General features: G+C 37.4%; 2 protein-coding genes across 3 annotated transcripts; one reads left to right on the forward strand and one right to left on the reverse strand.

Moving 5' to 3' along the window:
• Nucleotides 1-1,141: 1,141 nt before the first annotated feature.
• LOC109240996 (zinc finger CCCH domain-containing protein 12-like) lies at nt 1,142-6,346 on the forward strand. The gene is made up of 2 exons (XM_019407703.1): nt 1,142-2,633; nt 5,711-6,346. Exons 1-2 carry the CDS (start codon nt 1,856-1,858, stop codon nt 5,992-5,994), a joined length of 1,062 nt encoding a protein of 353 aa, XP_019263248.1. The 5' UTR covers nt 1,142-1,855; the 3' UTR covers nt 5,995-6,346.
• An 817-nt stretch (nt 6,347-7,163) lies between these two features.
• On the reverse strand, nt 7,164-13,410 carry LOC109240997 (RNA polymerase sigma factor sigA-like). 2 transcript variants are annotated; one of them, XM_019407704.1, is made up of 10 exons: nt 13,124-13,406; nt 11,765-12,553; nt 10,784-10,982; nt 10,569-10,661; nt 10,341-10,469; nt 10,176-10,229; nt 10,022-10,099; nt 9,554-9,616; nt 8,113-8,225; nt 7,164-7,625 (listed from the first exon to the last, which is right to left on the reverse strand). In XM_019407704.1, exons 2-10 carry the CDS (start codon nt 12,439-12,441, stop codon nt 7,517-7,519), a joined length of 1,515 nt encoding a protein of 504 aa, XP_019263249.1. In that variant the 5' UTR covers nt 12,442-12,553; nt 13,124-13,406; the 3' UTR covers nt 7,164-7,516. The 2 variants fall into 2 exon arrangements, with proteins under 2 accessions (XP_019263249.1, XP_019263250.1); XM_019407705.1 differs by lacking the exon at nt 8,113-8,225 and having other exon boundaries at nt 13,124-13,410.
• Nucleotides 13,411-18,854: the final 5,444 nt, after the last annotated feature.

Here is an 18,854-nt window from a genome sequence, read left to right on the forward strand (position 1 = left end):
GACCCAGTGTAATCCTAGAAGTGGGGTTTGGGGAGGGTAATGTGTACACAGACCTTACCCCTACCTTGTGAAGGCAGAGGGGCGAAGTGAAACAATAGTCACTTTTAAGCCCGCTATTTAAAATATATCTACAATTTATAATGTATTTAAAGATTAGCCAAATCACTCAAACTTCAGGACTAAGTATCCTGAATTTAAAAATTCAAGACATAGTGTCTTGAATTTTTGAGCTGCTAATTTGAAATTCAGGACTAAGTATCATGAATTTCTGAACTACTAATTTAAAATTCAGGACACAATATTCGAACTTCTTGATAAAATTTTCCAATTTTAGGACACGATGTCCTGAAGTTTGAATTTTGAGGAAGTAAATTTGGAAAATCAGGACTTAGTGTCCTAAATTTTTGAGCTGCTAATGTCCTGAATTTCTGAACCACTAATTTAAAATTCTAGATATAAGATTCGAACTTTTGGACACAATTTTTGAACCTTAGGACACGATGTCCTGAAGTATGAATTTTGAGGTTTAAACTCTAGGACGTCGTGTCCTAAAGTTTGAGCAAAATTGGTCAATCTTTAAATACATTGTAAACTGTGGATATATTTAAACAACATGATTAAAAGTGGCTACCTGGTCTCATTTCCACAAGGTAGAGAGGCTGTTTCCGATAGACTCTCGGCTCAAGTCATTTTAGTAAAGAGGAGCAGCCCAGTACACTAAGCTCCCGCTATGTACGGGGTCCGAGGAAGGACCGGACCACAAGGGTCTATCGTATGCAGCCTTACCCTACATTTCTGCAAGAGGCTGTTTGCACGGCTCGAACCCATGACATCCTGGTCACATAACTCTAAGGCATTTTAGTGAAATTCCAAATTCGAAAGAAAAACATGGAATTACTTTAGAGATCGTTTAGCCATGAAAAGTTTTTCACTTTTTTTTCGAATCGGTGTTTGGCATTGACGATGAATTTTAAATTTTGAAAAATTTAATAAATTCCAAAACGTTGTTTTTCAAAATTTTCACTTAGTTCAAAGTTATATTTATGCTCAAACACAACACTAATTTTCAAATATCATTTTTAATTTTTTTTTTTGAATTGTACAATTCTTTATGTCGAAACGCCTTAATTATGTACTTCGAACGGATGGAGTAACTGGGTAAGCTCCTCTTCCGTCGGTCTTTTGAGGAGATAAGGGGCAATGACGAGGGGACCCACCACCACCACTCCTTTTCCTCTCATTTTTGACCAGCAAAACTCGATACCCGTAATCTGATCTCTTTAAAATGCAATTTAGTCTCCAGATTTTGTTTCCTTATCTGAGATCACTTCAATTAACTGCTACTTTCCTTTACAAGAATCATTTGGATAACACTAACTCCAATTCCCTAATTTGTGTTCTCTTACTAAAACTTAGGGTTTAGAATTGACATTGTATTTTAGAACGAGTTGGTTAATCTTCTTTTTTTCTTGTTTAATTACTTGTTGTACTATACTTTTTCTTTATGCAATTTGAATTAGGGCGTGGTCGCTTGGTGAAAGCTTACATTGTACTGTAGCTATTCTCCAATTGAAAAAGGTAGGATTTTTAGCTTCCAACCCCTTATTTTCAAAAAATAAAGTTTCTAAATTTAGTAACTTTTTTTCTCTTCTCTTCCTGGCCACTAAGTGGGTTGTGATGTTTTTGTTGGCTTGAGGTTCGTTTTTTCTCATTCTTTTGGGTAGTATATGTTTAGAGCTATAGCTATTATCAGTGAGTAAATCTTCTTTCCCATAGTTTCAGCTTTCTTGTTTTTGTATGTCATTTTATCTGTTTTGGGAATTGAACCTCTTGGGTGGTCAGATCTGCTGTTTTGATGGATTTTATGGGTGAAGCTGGTTTTGCTGTAGGGAATATGATCCAAGATTCAACAACCAGTAGTGGTGGTTTTGGCAGTTGGGGTCCTAATTTTTCCGACCAGGCGGTTTGGGCTACTGAGGATGATTATAGAGACTGGAACAGTAATGAAACTCCTTCCAATTCCCAGAACCGGTCTGGGAGTGAGCCTCCCAACAAGAAATCTAGGAATGTGCAAGGTTTAGATCCCCGCGATATAGTTACCAGTAGCTCTAAAGCAATCGGAAAGATGTTCTATAAAACTAAATTGTGTTGTAAGTTCCGTGCGGGTGTCTGCCCGTACATTACTAATTGTAACTTCGCTCATGGAATAGAGGAGCTTCGCAAACCACCTCCTAATTGGCAAGACATAGTGGCTGCACATGAAAGTGAGCGGGGAGGAGGAGGAGGAGGAGTACTGGCTGTGGAACCAAGAGAAGAACACCAGATACCAATATTGACTTCTCCTGATTTGCGCGTGGAGTCTCAGAGGTCCGCTAAAGGGAGGCATTGCAAGAAGTTCTACACTGAAGAAGGATGTCCTTATGGAGATAGTTGTACTTTCCTTCATGATGAACAATCACGAGCTAGAGAAAGTGTTGCTATAAGTGTGACTCCTACTGTTGGTGGATTTGGTAATAATGCTACCGGAACAACCCTAAAGCCTTCAAACTGGAAGACGAGAATTTGTAATAAGTGGGAGACCACTGGTTATTGCCCATTTGGCAGCAAGTGTCATTTTGCTCATGGTGTGGCAGGTATGGATCTTAGTTTTTGCTTATTTCTAGTATAGGGGTGTTTACAATGAGAATGGTGAAGATTGATAATTTATGATTGATTTTGGCTTGCTGGGATATTGATCTGCTTGGTTAAATTTCATTTAGGTGAAAATGCTAGTTCATAAGTGTATTAAGGTTCCCTTTATCTTCTACAGCGGAAAGCAAGTTATCTTATCATCTTATCTCAAAAGTCTAAAAGGGAATTTGAAAAGCTGAAAGTACTCAGGAAAGAGACTGAATTTCCTGTGTTCATTATTGGATGACTTTAATACTTATGAAAGTAGCTGAATTTATCAATAGTTTAAGGATTTCATATACCATTTTAGTAGATGGGACTAGACTTACTTCCACCAGTTTGGTTCAGGTAAACCAGTCTCTTCGTACTCTGTGATGCCACATGCTATAACACAACTATCAATATTAGGATTGGTATAACTGAGAAGATTGATCAAATTTCTCTCGAGTCTCTGACCTTTTTTTTTTCAGGGATAAGCTCGAGTCTTTGACCTTTGCCCCTGTATTAAAGGGAGAACTAACTTTATGTGACATGCTTATTAGCTTTTTCTTGTAGCATTCTGTTTGTGTAAATGATGAGGTGGCATCAAATACATTGGAAGTAATTTATTTTGAAATAACTCCAAGGCAGCACCCTGAAAGAAGATTACAAGTAGAGTACTTCATATAAAAATAAAATAAATAAAAAGGTTGAACTTAGAAGAAGAGTACAATTATGAAGAGATTTATAGTATGTTCACTTTGGAAGATTTTGTCAATTTCTATGTTCATTTTCATGGAAAATGGGAATTTTATATTTGCCCTTCTGTAGTTAATATCTAGGAAATGCTCCCAAATTGAGTATCTGGCGAGGAACTTTAACAACACATTTTTTGTGAAGGCACAGTAGTAGTCCCTAGGGCTTTGATTTAGTGGTAAGAGTGCAACATGTTGATGTGCAGGTTTGGCGTACATCACGGGTTTGAACCTTGCTGTAGACAAAGCTTGCTATTTAAGTGGAGAATTGTAAGGAGCGAGCCCATTACCCATCGAATTTCAAACTGTGCGCCACTAGTCCTCAGCGATTTCTCCAGTTATCAATAAAAAAACTGTGCCCCACTAGTCCACTAGTCCTCTGATCTATCTTTCCATCTGTTCCTACGACTTTTGAATCTCTTTTTCTCTTATGTTATGCTCACCATCACTTCCCCAGCAACTCTATCTCCTCTTCTGTTGAAGCCACAAACTAGCAGACCCTTTTAAACTCTGATGACAGCAAGGGAAGAATTTACCTCTCTTGCAACCTCTCTGCTACACCTACAGGAGTTTTACAACCTATGAAGCACTAATCAGAGAATGTTGCGAATTTTGGTGGGAAAAGGAAATCAGGGAACATGCTTGTCTACAATCCAGTTGTTGGATAGATAGAAGATTAGTAATTTGATGGGTATGATTGCTGGGTGTTCCATTCTAGGTTTACTGGGTAATGTCGTCCGCGTTATGATTTTAGTTACTTCTGTATGTTATCTTACTCCTGTTTGCCATATCAATCAACCTGAATTTTCTTGTTCTCGGCTAGTCTAGTTAGTAAATAAACTCACTCTCATCGTTGTCCTTGTTTTTTATCAATATTGCTATAGATGAGGCCATCTGTTAAATGCCTTCCCTCCTAACTCATTGCATTTCTATTGATGTGGATAGACTATTGGGTAAACATGTACGACTTTACATTGACTAAGGCTTTAATAAATACCTGTGTCAAAGGGATAAAATACAACTTCTCTCAGATCAGGGCATTCCTCTTATTTTTATTAATTTTCGGTGTACCCTGGAGTTTCCTATGTGTTTAAACGATTGGTTGTCCTTCGTAGAGAAACATATCATTTTGTATGCTCTAATTTTTGGTATACTTCTTGTTTACGCCTGCTTCGCCACAACATCAATGAGATATCAAGTTATCTCAAAGAAAAAAAGAGAAATGATGGTTGAACATGTACTTATCCAAAAACAAGGGAAATGAATAGTAACTCCAAATGGTATGATATTCATTATTCTCCATTGAATTTCTTTATATATTAATTCAGGATGAAATCAAGTTTTTCTTCCTTTTGTGTAAGTTAGATGAAATTGATAAAAAGGAGCGATAACCTAGTGGAAAGAGTTCTCAACACCCAACCATGATGTTGGATACGAGTTTAGGGAGCAAAGAGGGAAAAAGGCATTGTGTGCTCCTGGGTTGGGGGATGGATCTTATTTATTATATCCAAAAAAAAAAGAAAAAGAAAGAAAGAAAGTTAATCGATGAAATTGAATTTCTAAATCTTGTTATTTGGTTGATGAGCTGCAAGGACTTGGATGAATTTCTAAGTGAAGATTTTGAAGAATATGTTCAGTAGAAGGAGTTGCCCAGAAAGGTTAATTGGAAGTTCGCAAAGAGTCATAAGACCTTGGATGTGGAAGAATCTAGAAACTTCAGCAGGAATTGTGAAATATCTTAGAAATTAGATTATTCCGGACTGCAAGTTAAGCAATATAGATTACTGTATTCCAGGTACTAAATACCAATTAATTTTTTTCCCTCAAAAAAAGGAAGAAGACAGAAATGTACTGGAACTTGATGGTGTATGTTTTATGCAATGCTTTTGTACTGACAAGTGACAACTATAGGAAGAGCTTTTTGGTATCAATGTCATAAATTTAACTAAAATGCAGACATAATCATGATGGGATTGTGCTATTAAAAGAACCTTACGAAGCGTCAGTGAAGCAGTTAAATGTTGATTTAAAGTCGGTACTATTAGAAGTATGAACTGGGTTTGGTTTTGTAGGGTAGAGACCTGAATGAAATATTATGGTTTAGGGTAAGGGATTCTGCATAATCTTAAAACCTATATGCCTGGACTTTTAAATGTCTAATTGTTTGGCCATCTTTCAGTTAATTGTTCGGAGGTCTTCTTTTACCTTAGCTAAAGCTGTTGGGTTTCATTGGACTAGACAACAACATTATGTTGGATGTTTCGTTGATCATGTGCTAACTACTAACTCTTGCTATTTTGTGACAGAACTGAACAGATTTGGTGGAGGGCCTGTTGAAACAGAAGGCAAAGATTCTCTTTCTGTTCCTCCAGATTTAAAGCAGGGAGGAAGTTCATTTAAGACAACGGAAAGTACAGTGCCCTCAACCATTTCAGCGCTCCACACAGATGTTTATCATCTAGGGCAGGGTGTTCAGGTACAAAGGCCGAGTAGCATAGTTGAGAGGCCTGGCCAAAGGCTCTTTCAAAAATGGAAAGGCCCCGATAAGATTAGTAAAATATACGGTGACTGGATTGATGACATTGAATGAAGGAGTCATCATAGTTAACTACTAATCTGTTTATCAAGATACTGAATAGCAAATGATTGCTCTCAGCCAGTAGGCATCCCGAGGAATTTGACCAAGTTTTTCTTTTCTTCCTTTGAACCTAATTTAGGACATGGCTAATCATGTTGTTTTAGAGCTACAAGCTAGATTACTGCTTGTGAGCCAATGTGTAATCTCTGCCATGTACTATAGTCAACTTGTTTGTAAGAATAAGGACTACGATCTCTATATTTTTTTTGAGATTTTCACCGCTCTACGGAACCTTGTAGAATGCAAAGTATAAACTGTAACTTCCTTTGGGGCAGATAACTTAAATGTATACAGGTTTTGCTTGTGTAGCTTGTAAAATTAGATAGACGGGACGGTTTTTAAAATGTATACAGGTAGTGCTTGTGTAGCTTCTATGGGTCGTAGTGGAGAAACAAATTTGAAGAGCTTTGAATGAAGCTGGTTGGAAATAAGGAGAGATGAATATCTGCTAAATACCTATAACGTTCGTGCTAGTAATAGAGCTCAATGCGGAATTCTTCTAAATTGAAATATATACCTCATATACTTTATTCTATATTCTAAAGATTAAATGGTTTTTCTTCAATTATAAAGTGTTCAATAATCTATTAAAAATATGGTTATAAGAGTCATATTATTATGTAGTTTTTGAAATACAAAAATTTGATATTCGTAGAGTTTAAGAATGCAAAGGAAATAATTTGATCGTCGTACTTAAGACTTCTACTCTTGTTGGAAGGGTACTCTGTTTTTCTTTTTTAAATTCTATCTGGTCAGGGTAAAGTAATTGAAAGTATCCTAATAACTTTCTTTTGCAAGGGGCAATGCTTCATGGAGTATATTATCTACAGCAAACACCAAATCAATATCTCCGAGGAAATTAGTCGGCTATTCCTCTGGGTTTTATCAAGTGGCAACTCATGCCAACAGCTCAAAGTTCGATCTGAATAGAAGCCATTGTTGCATCCAAATACTAATTTGGCCAAATAGAAACATACTCAGAACTACTCCGTCCCATTTATATTTCAAAATATTGTCCCGATTTCACTAATATTTTTTCAAGATTCAAATTCATTAACTTTTCAAGTTTTCACTTTTATGTAAAAATTTTATCAATATTTTGTTATCACTATTCACTAATATAATGTACAAAGTCAAATTAACATAGAAGTCAATGGACATTATCACATCAAGTATATGAAACAAGTACAAAGAACATATATACAGTATCTGCTTTACACTATCTCCTATCTCAATAAACACAGACACATCCTAAAGTATATGAGGCACAAAATAATTTTTTTTTATTAAGGATGATGCACAAAAATCTTCACTACATCTTTCTGACTCGCCTGGAGGCTTGAGAAGGGAGCGGATGGTGAAGAAGGTCCCTTAGATCTTCATCTGTTCTCACCATCAGGAAAATAATTGGAGATGCAAGTTTCCTTTCATTTTATGTACAGTTCATTTGTAGTTTGGTCTTCAGCATGCGTACTCAATGTTCAACCAACATTGCGTCTAATCGTCTTCTCCTGGCAGCATGTTTTAATTTCTCAAGTGCAACTAATCCAACCTGCCTGACCCTTTCTCTGGACAAACCTATCCTGTAAAGAACGAAAAATAGCATTTAGAACAACTGTTCAACATATAGATATATCAGTCAACATACGAAAGATGAAAATGTCTACATAATAAGAAACTTCAATGCTATAAATTTTCAGATCATGTTTAAATTGATGATTGTTACGAATTTAGACATGTACATTTTTTCTTTATCCTTAGCTAACTACTGACTAAATTCATTCTCAGAATTAACATGGTTGATTATGCCAATCCAATGATATTCATTTTTTTTTATCTTCCAGGAGATAAAAGAAGAATGAAGCAACACACTTCCAAAATACAGATACCCCACGAAAACGAGCTACCAAGAATATGTGCGATAAGCATTCTAAAGAATCGTGTTAACTAGAACTTTGTTCAAAAATAGGTTCTCGATCAGCATAACCTGCTGTATGATGCCATAGTCTTGATGGGAAAAGTAATATCCACTGACAAGTAGTAAGCAACCAATGTTCTTAGGACTCTTACCTTCTACTAATATCCTCCCAGGTAAGACACTCATTGTCTAGACCATAATACAGTCGGATAATCTCTCTCTCGCGTTCTCTAAGAGTTGAAGAGATGAGGTTGTTTACTTCATCCTGTAAAAGATATAAAATCAGTAATGATTTCTTCACCAGCAGTCTATGAATTCAGGAAGAAGCCAGAAGTTATACACAAATGAACCTCAGAAGTGTTCTCTTGCATTACAAGAGTATATAGAAGCACATGATGAATATATTCCAGAAGGTACAATTTTGTCCTCTGAACCAATTTCGACACCAGTCGAAACATATTCATTGCCATTAATTCATAGTTACACTCATGCTTTGCATAACTTATAGAGAACTCAGACACATTAAGTCGTTTACTCTCTGAGTCAAGTTTACATCTTGATAATAATAAGAGAAGAAAACAATGCAGCATAGAAGAAGGTAAGACCAGCAGACACCCATTCAATGGAAAGCATAGGTAGGTAGGTAGGTAGAAGCAAGATAGACAGTCACATGTATCCTCTTACCCTTTGACCCAAATTAACCTATAAGTCGGTGTGTTATCCTTACTACCAATGTGTAGTAATGTACATGCCTTGCGAATTTAATAGAGCATTAAAATACATCAAGCCTTCCTTCCCTGAGATAAGAATAGAAAAACCAGGAAAAACATGGAAGGAAGTTGTCTAGAAAGACCTACACTCTCTTGGAATCATGCAAAGTTAGCACAAAACGATGCACAATAGAAGAAAAAGATCCATATAAACTTTACATTTAGTTTTGATTCAGGTTTAGTGTACTAGGATTCCGTTAGTCATGTTAGAGATTTGTATGAGAGTAGAAAATTAGAGAACTTCTGGTGCTAGAGAACCTAAATCTTCAAATATTGGATTACTATGGGTCTAAATGAAGTGATAGGGTTAACGATGATTCATAAACATGACCCTAACTAATTTGGGATTGAACCGCAGTTATAATTGTTAGAAAAAACACAGCAACACAGAAAGAAGGGACTTCAAGAGAACAAGATTTCATGGTAGCGCCACTATCAAATATAATGATCTAAAGGTACAAGGAATATATGCCAAGATCATACTTCCTGCACGAAATTATGATTCGTAAATTAACCATCATTCTGAGTTGATGTATTGATATTGAACCTTATTTTGACTCAAGGAGGAAAGACTCATCTCAGGGAGATAATGCTACAATAGTAGAACTAATTGCCACTACTAATCTTTCAGGCATGCATCTACCAGGGTGCAACCAATACTAATTCATCCGTAATTTGAGGGAGGGGATAACAGAAAACAGATACCTCAGAAGTTTGATTTTGTTAAAATTCATAGATTTATGATCACAAGTATCTTACTAAATACCATTCATATATTCAATATTTAATAATAAATTGTGAGGATTGTCATGATAAATTTTACCTTGAGCATCCATTCATCAACTCCATGCCACGGGATGTTCTCCAGGCGATTATCAGCAATGTACTGCAGAAGAAAGAAGGCTATGAAACATTAGTCAGTGGTGAAGAAATGGCTAAAAAAAGGCCTAAAACCTTAAGATATTGGGTTCAAATATCTCCAGTAGATTGATAGTAGTTAAGTCTTCCCCTACTCTGGGTGATAATACACAATATACTTTTAGTGTTGTCAACATTGTATCTCTCTCTGATAACGAGTAACTAATAGTTTTACTGTAATAGTTTATCTCAATCTATGGAAGTTGAATCTTAAATTTGTAATAGCCAATGTCCTTAGTTATCAAATCAAAATATCTGTCAGAAAGTTAATATGTACAATTTGGGATGCCAGCAGTCATGGATTATTTAGTAAATCCAGAAGCTGTCAAACTCAAATCTAGACATTTTCGCAAGGATTTGGGTTTGGACTTACGCTGTGAAGTGTTTCTCCAGGAAGGCCATTTAAAGAGGGAAATGCTTCCCTATCAAGTGAAAACACCTTGCTGCATGCCTAGAAGAAGAAATATTTTAAAAGCAATTTTATACAATATGAACTGGAAATGCTAAAAGCTATAAGATAATCATACCTCAGTTGCATTCCTGATTTTCTTCTGGGACATGTTAAGGCATTCAGCTATTTTCTGATAGTTCCAGAGAAGCACAAGCAAATTAGAAGAAAGTGTAATATTTTACAATTAACTTTGTAAGCAACATTCAGAATATGCTGATCAATTCATTTTGACACGACTTACCTCGATTGATGGAGTTATTCCATTCTCTTTAAGCTTGATTTTTGCATTACGGATCAAACTCAGTCTTTCATGTAGATGTATCGGCAATCTTAAGGTTCGTGAGTTCTCAACTAATGCTCTGGAGACGCCCTGTGAATTGCGGAAAAAGGTAATGAATGGTCATGATGATATTACAAACTTGTGTTGTCCTAGAAAAAAACAAAAACTAAATGGTGATCTCATTGTCACCTGGCGAATCCACCAATAAACATAAGTTGAGATTTTGAATCCTCTTGAGTGATCAAATTTCTCTATTCCACGAAGTAGTCCAATAAGGCCCCCCTACATGCAAATGAAAGAATTTTCCTCAAGAAGTGGCAATTTTCATTTTACAGTATATTGACCAATGCACAAGTGCAAGAAGTTCTGCACCTGTAACTTTTGTTCATACAGTAAAAACTTACCTGAATGAGGTCAGACATTTCGGTACCGGTGGTATCATATCTTTGTGCAATTGACATGACAAGACGAACATTGCTCATCGCAAGCTTTTCTCTAGCCAAGGAACACTCTATTAATGTAGATCGTAAATCAGCACGAGATATTTTCAAGGAAACCGCGAGTTGATCGTCAGAAGGTTCACATCCCAATCTTTCCTTCAGCCTAAAATTTTCCATGTAGTAAACAAGCTGGGTAAGTCTTCTCTAGAACATGTCGATGGAAGTCATTGGACAAAAAAACCAGAAGAAACTTTCAAATTGTAGCTGAAAATCCCAGTCCAACACATCAACTCCAATTTTATTAACATTTTCCCTTTGAGAGTGTAAGCTGTCATTAAGGTTGAAACCACAGCCTTCAAGAAAGCACAGCTACATTTTGACCATTATAGAGGGAGACATGCTAAGGAGTAAGGAATTCTCTAGAATATCTAAACACAGAGGTGTACATAATGAAGTAAAGTACCATTTCTTCTCCAGCATTCCGCCTCCAATTTTTTTAATTACCTCTTACTCCATTTTTTATTAGATAAGGAAGCTAGTAAACACTGGCAACATAACACCGGCTTAAATGTGGTTCAATCTGACAACATTCACAAGGGCATGACAACTTCTTATATTGGGTTTCAAGCTTTACAATAACATTCGTAGCAATTTGACCTCCAAATTTGTGAAAGAGATGTATTTAGAAAAATGTATAAAGCATAGTTGGAGAATCTCGGGAACAAAACGTTTGGCGGGTATTTGAGAAGAGGGATTAACCTGTGTGTTTCTCGTGGGTCAAACATAAGAGGGTAATTCATACAGTTCTCTTTCATAGTTCATTTCACTCTTTCTACAAATTTTCTTAAGTTCTTTATAGTCATTTTCACTATGAAAGTCTCATACAATGTTTGAGAAAGTAGGGGTGGTAGAGTTGGATCATGGATGGAGTTGAGAGCGCGGTACCTGGATTTCTGCTCTTCTAAATAAAGACCAAATTTGATTTTTTTGGATAGTTGCACCACTTCCGTGTGTGTCAGCAATTCTTGGCCTACTACACCATTTATGTAACCTTTTGAACGGTTTTGTAGTAGCTCTGGACCGATAACAGGTCTCAGTCGCTTGCTTGAACTATTTGATATGGCTGAATTTTTCGGAAGTAGATCTCTTTTGCGCGTATCCATTCTCCTCCGCCTAGCAGACGTCCCTGAACAAGTGATCTGCATCTTCTTCTTAGAGTTCTTTTCATTTTGCAGAGAATCTGTCATTGCCTTCTCAGCGGAAAGATTCCATTGCTTTTCAAGCATAGATTTCTGCAGCAGAAGAAGAACCTCCACCGAATCTTCTTCGCTACAGCTGCCATTCTGCAACTGTTTGAACATTTGAACCCATGGCTCCGTATCGGAATCACGATTAGATGCAATGTCTACATGCTCTTTAAGAGCCTTAACGGACTGCTTTTTCCGATTGGAAACATAACTAGGGCTATAATTAGATGACTTCTTAGCATTGATCACATTCTTAGTAGAAGGAAACTGATGGCAAGGATCACTAGCACAAGATAACTTTTCAGTAAGATCAGAATAACTGAAGGAAGAGCTTAGGATTCTGTTTCCAGCACTGAGTCCAATAATGGCCATCATGAGGTGAGGGCTATAACTTTCTAAAAGCCAAGACTATTAACAAGATAGCTGAATTACAACCATAGCAGCTGATGACCAGGCTGTTTCTTGAATTTATCTCCCACTTGTCAAGCTATAACAAAAGAGAGGATTAGTTTCTAAAATATGGATAGTAAGCAGAGAATTCGGACAATCAAGTTATCTGACTAATCCACTTGTTTAATTTTCTTAATTTTTGATGAGAAAAGAAAACCAGTGAGGTGCAGGAAGCAGGAAATACACCTATAAAAAGAAGGAAATCTCTGCTCATTTTTATTCCTAAACCTCAATGAAGTCGTGCTAAGAATTCTTAATCATCTATATTCACTAAGTGGAATTCACAATACACAAACAGGTAAGACACGAACAAATTGCTAAAACACATCGTCATGATTCATGAATAGAATTAACGTAAAAATATATAAGCTGTTACTGTTACAAGTTTGAATAAAGTTGAATGCCAATAATTTATGAACTTGTGCGATCCAATGCAACAGCTAGAAAACACAAGAGAGAATGCAACAACGAGGAAACGTGCAAGGCGATCATTACGAGAGAAACTGCAGATTTGCAGTAATTTAGAGCAACTAAGAATAATCAAATCAAATATATATCAAACATGAGTAGTACGAAGATCTCGGGTGAGTTGTTCAGCTTATTGTACCTGAATTTAGCAGTTGCACCAAACAGTGTGAGTGTGTGTGTGTGTGTGAAAGTGAAAATATTTGTAACTTGGTTGCTAACCGAGATGATACTGTATTTCGTTGTTTTTGGTTTGTAATTTGTTGAATTATTAGAAAGATCGAAAAATGAGAAAGTACTGGTGGAAAATAAGGGGACGAGGCGGTGATTCTGGATATCGGGGACAGGAGAGAAGTTAACAGCCATTGGCTGGAGAGATATTTGGTGCTGGGTTCGTGTGGCGTTGGCCCTCTTCTCTGGTTTCCCAGCGTTACACGTACTCTTTTCTTTTCATTTTTGTCCTCTTATCTTTATCTTTGGAAATCGACACTTTCTTCTTCTTCTTTTTCTCCTTTTTTTTTCATCTTGAATATGTACAAAATGTATACTGAAAATGTGTAGGATGACGCGCAGAAATTGACGACTATAAATTGATCACGTTTCCGTATTTATCGTAAGTATCAAAACGAATTAACGACTATTAATTTGATGATTTGAAAGCACTATAAAGATGTCTTTGATTATGGACTTGATTGAAATTTTAGCTATTTACCACCAACGGAAATTAACTCTTGACAATGTAAGTCATATTGTACACAATCAGTAGAAGTGGTAACTACCTAGGACAAGTCTGGAATACGTGACTGATTTTGTGCAAACACTATGGAAGAGCGAAGAAAAACAGGAAATTTGGAATAAGTCCATCGACTAGTTTGAGATAAAAAAAAAAAAATCAGGATTTGATTGAAACTCTTAACAATTCAAGGCTCTTAGCAAGACAATCCAATTTTTATATGGGAATTGCAATTAGTGTGTTCTAGCTTGATACCAAAATCGAGGTACCAAGCCAATGGAACAGTGCAAATAAAGGAATAACATAAGAATGGGGAGAAGAAAGAGGCAGAATTGAGAGAAGAGAGAGCTTAGATCCAATACAATATTCTCGATGGTTTACATTTTGAATACTTGCTATTTATAAGACTAAAACATGCTAAAGAAATGCAAAAACTAAATGCAAAAATGTAAAAAGTGTGACTCAAGTGATAACCACTTTTCCCCCGCAATGTGTATCAATACCCCCCGGTTGAAGAACACCCTAGTCCTCGAGGGTGAAGGAAGGAAAGCGAGCCTTAAGAGCAGACGCGAGCTCCCAAATGGCATAGAATGCATCCAAACCTGTCCATTTCACAAGTCACTGGGCAACAACCTCATTGCCTTGCTTGATCAACCCTCTCTGAAGTACTAGCTTAGGAGTGGGGCAAAAACGACTGGCCAAATCAACCACGGGAGGATGCACTATCTCAGCAGGTATCTCATGACAGAACTTGAGCTGGGAGATGTGAAAAGTAGGATGGATCAGAACTTCAGGATGTAGCAACAACTTGTAGGCAACAACACTAATCTTCTCAACAATAGGATAGGGGCCAAAGTAGCAAGATGTTAGTTTATGATAAGGGGAGGCGGATAAGGAAGATTATCTATAGGGATGAAGCTTCACATAGACCCGGTCACCCATTTGTAAATGTCTGTCAGACCTATGAGCATTAGCCTGAGGCTGCATTCTTTGCTGAGCTCGAGTGAGGCGAAACTTTGCCAGTTGGAGTTTGAATTCACGCAACAAGAAGATATCTTCAATAGATGCAACATCAGAATCTCCTGGCAAATATGGCAAATTCAAAGGTGGAGGATAACCATAGAGAAGTTCAAAAGGAGAGGTTTGTATAGCAGAATGTGGACTAGTATTGTACCACCATTCAGCAAGGGAAAGAAAGAGGGACCAATTTGTGGGTGAGTCAGTGCGAAAACATCATAGGTAGGTTTCTAAGCATCTGTTGAGAACCTCATTTTGGCCATCAGTTTGTGGGTGGTAAGCAGTAGAAATATTCAAGGTGACACCCTGAGCAGTGAGGAATTCCTTCCAAAAACAGCTAATAAAAATGGGATCACTATCACCAGTAATAGAAGCAGGGAATCCATGGAGCTTAAAAATGTTTTCCAGAAAGATGGGAACAAGTGACTGTGCAGTGTAGGGATGAGACAAGGCAATAAAATGAGCATGCGTAGTTAGTCGATCAACTATGACCCATATGACGGTTTTACCTTTAGATTTAGGTAGACCTTCAATGAAATCCATGGTGATGTCAGTCCAAGGAAGAACATGTATGGGCAGGGGTTGTAGAAGACAAGGAGAAGCCCCAGTGTCATATTTGTTTCTTTGGCATATAGAGCATTTATGAATAAAGCTGATGATATCATTTCTGATCCCCTTCCAATAAAAATAAGTGAGCACCTTCCTAGCGGCAGCATCAAGCCCAGAGTGACCACTAGAGAGAGAGGAATGCCAAAGAGTAAGGATTTTGGATCTCAATGAAGGATCATCGCCTACCAGTAATTTCCCTTTCCTTCTAAGTTGGTCATTCAGCCAGGTGAAATTTTCCGAGGCTGCGATTGTAGGGAAGTAATAAGAGCCTGCAGCTCTGAAGATACCATCATCACCATGAGTGTTACACCTTGAACTCTAGATAAAGGATTTATAACCATATTTTCTTTACCTTATTTGTATTGAACTTCAAAATCAAAGGGCAGAAGTTTGGCTAACCATCCGATTTGAGAATCAATGTGTTACTTTTTCTCTAACAAATACTTCAATGGCTTCTGGTCAGTTTTGAAAATAAAATATTGGCTGAGAAGATAATGTGGCCATTTGGTCACAACAAATGCCAAATCTAGGAGTTCCCTTTCATAAACAGACAAAGCAGCATGCATAGGTGGGAGGCCCTTGCTGATGAAAGCTATGGGGTGGTTATTTTGCATAAGGACTGCTCCAATGCTAGTGCCATTGGCATCAGTTTCCATAACAAAAGGTAAGGAATAATCATGCAAAACTAGCACAAGTGCAGTAGTTAAGGCTAGTTTAAGTGCAGAGAAGGACTGTGAAGCAACATCGGTCAACAAGAAGTTGTCTTTCTTCAGTAGGTCTGTCAAGGCTCGACTGATAAGTCCACATCCTTTAATGAATTTTCTGTAGTAACCAACCAAACCAAGGAATCCCCTCTATTGTTTAACATTGACAAGAGTAGGCCATTGCTGGAATGCTGCTATTTTCCTTGGATCAGTAGCAACACCATGAGCTGAAATGAAGTGACCTAAGTACTCCACACTTGGCACCCCAAATACACACTTAGAATGTTTGTCAAAGAGGTTGTTCTGCACCATCACCTTGAAGACTTTTTGTAAGTGAAGAACATGATCTTGCAAAGTCCTACTGTATACTAGGATATCATCAAAGAAAACAAGTATAAACATCCTCAAGAACTCCTGAAAAACATGATTCATCAAGTATTGAAAAGTGGATGGGGGCATTGGTGAGTCCAAAAGGCATAACCAAGTACTCATAATGTCCCATGTGAGTTTTAAAAGCAGTTTTTGAAACATCCTCAGGAACCGTTCTAATTTGGTGGTATCCGGATCTAAGATCAACCTTAGAAAATATAGAAGCACCTGTTAATTCATCCAGCAGGCCATCAATGGTAGGAATAGGGAACTTATCCTTAATAGTGCATTGATTCAATTATTTGTAATCAAAACATAGCCTCCAGGTTTCATCATTTTGCCTACTGCCACTACAAGTGAAGAGAAAGGGCTGTTGCTATATTGAATAATCCCTTGCTGCAAAATGTCTTTGACTAGTTTTTCAATTATATCCTTCTTCATGGAAGAATACCTGTAAGGCCTAATGTTGACTGGTTTAGTTCCTGGTAAAGGGATTCTGTGATCAAATGCACCCCTTTGTGGTAGCAGTGTAGTAGGTTCTGAGAACAATTGTTTGGTGCTAGCAAGGAGTTCACTGAGTGGTTGAGGTAGTGTTGCATCATCAGACAGATGCAAGAATGCAGAAGCCCTTCATCTTCAGCATCAGAAGAGGAAATATCAATTATGACTTGCAGCATAAACAATTGAGCCTCGTCACCTTGGTACTCGTTAACAGCCTTAGGAAAGTCTGCAATCTTCTGATACACCCTTCAAATTGTGTTGCTTACCCTGATAATTAAAGGTCATAGTAAGGGCAGAGTAGTCCATTGTAACTGGACCCAGTGTCTTCATCCATAGTGCTCCTAATACTAGGTCATATCGACCAACTGGAAACATAATAAGATCTGACACATAGGTAGTGCCTTCCAACATCCATTGGAAATTCTGTACCACCCCAGATGTTGCTTCTAATGTGTTGTTCCACAAACTAATATAACTTAGCCTAGTAGGAATAATAGTACATCCTAGCTTCTTTGCTGATGCTAAATCTATGAAATTATGCGTACTACCCCCATCCAAGAGAATTTGAATGGGTCATTTGTTACTATAACCTGTGACATGTATAGTTTGAGCTCCTTGAATACTAGCTAAAGCACACAATGAGATGTGTAGGTGATCACCCTCAGCAGTAGTCCATTCTTCAGGAGGTAATTCAACATCATGCTAAATATTTCCCTCTTCCTCAGAAGAGACCTCTGATGATTCAAGCTCCAAGACAAACATCTGTTTAGGAAGATTACATTTGTGGACAACATAGTATTTTTCATCACAGAAATAACATGGTCCCTGTGCCCTTTTTGCTTGCATCTCAGCTGGAGATATGGTCCTTCTGTTCCTTGGTACTACAACATTGGTAGCAGCAGGTAAAGTCAGTCGTGGTGCAGGTACCACTGCTTGGTATGATGTATTACAAACAACTGGACTCCCATAAGAGTTTCTCCTAGCAGTAACATAACCAGTAGAGTATTTTGAACGCTAGCATTTGCAGTTGGAGTAGCTTCAGCTAGTCTAGCCAACCTGCAGGTCTTTGCTAGTGTCTTAGGCTCGTGCATCATGATAGGATTTACTAATTCCTCCTTCAAACCACCAAGGAAACAATAGATAGCATGCTCAACAGTTAAATTGCACTGAGCCACTAATCTATCTAAGGTAAATTGAAACTCTCTTACAGACCCCATTTGTTTCAATTGTTTCAATTCTTGAATAGGATCAGAAAAGTCACCACTAAAGGCTTTAATGAGCACAACTATATATTCATCCTACACCGGTAACACAGCTAAATTCTTACACTTAAGGTAGGACTGATGCCAAGCTAATGCCTCATCATCGAGGTTCAGAGCCACTAATCTCACTCTCTAATTAAGAGGAGTTTCATCCTCTGAAAAATATTATTCAATTCTATACAACCATTTCATCAAATTCTCTCCATTAAAACGAGAAAAAATCAAGTTATGATTTCGAGTAGCATTAACACAGTAAGGGTTGGGACCTAGAATACCCTGACCTGATTGGAGCACCTTGTCCCTAGCAATCGTGGTAGAGGCTTTATCCTTTGATTGTTGACTCAGTTACAAACCATCAAAGGAGTTTTTGAGAGCACTCACCATCTACAGAAGTTCAATATGACATTTGTCCAAATCATCTCTTAATTCCTGTTGTTTTTGTGTCATTTCTGTTCGCAGATCTAGCTGCTGAGCTGCTAGATCCTCGTACTGCTCCTGCAAATATATGGGTTGATTACCCGTCACTAGATCTACAACTCTGCGTGGGCCCATCATCTACCGAGCTCTGATATCAATTGATACCAAAATCGAGGTACCAAGCTAATAAAACAATGCAAATAAAGGAAGAACAGAATAATAGGGATAAGACAACGACAGAATTGAGAGAGAATTGGGAGA

The sequence above is a fragment of the Nicotiana attenuata genome, unplaced genomic scaffold (assembly GCF_001879085.1).
Source record: "Nicotiana attenuata strain UT unplaced genomic scaffold, NIATTr2, whole genome shotgun sequence".
In the NCBI taxonomy this organism is placed as follows: Eukaryota; Viridiplantae; Streptophyta; class Magnoliopsida; order Solanales; family Solanaceae; genus Nicotiana; species Nicotiana attenuata.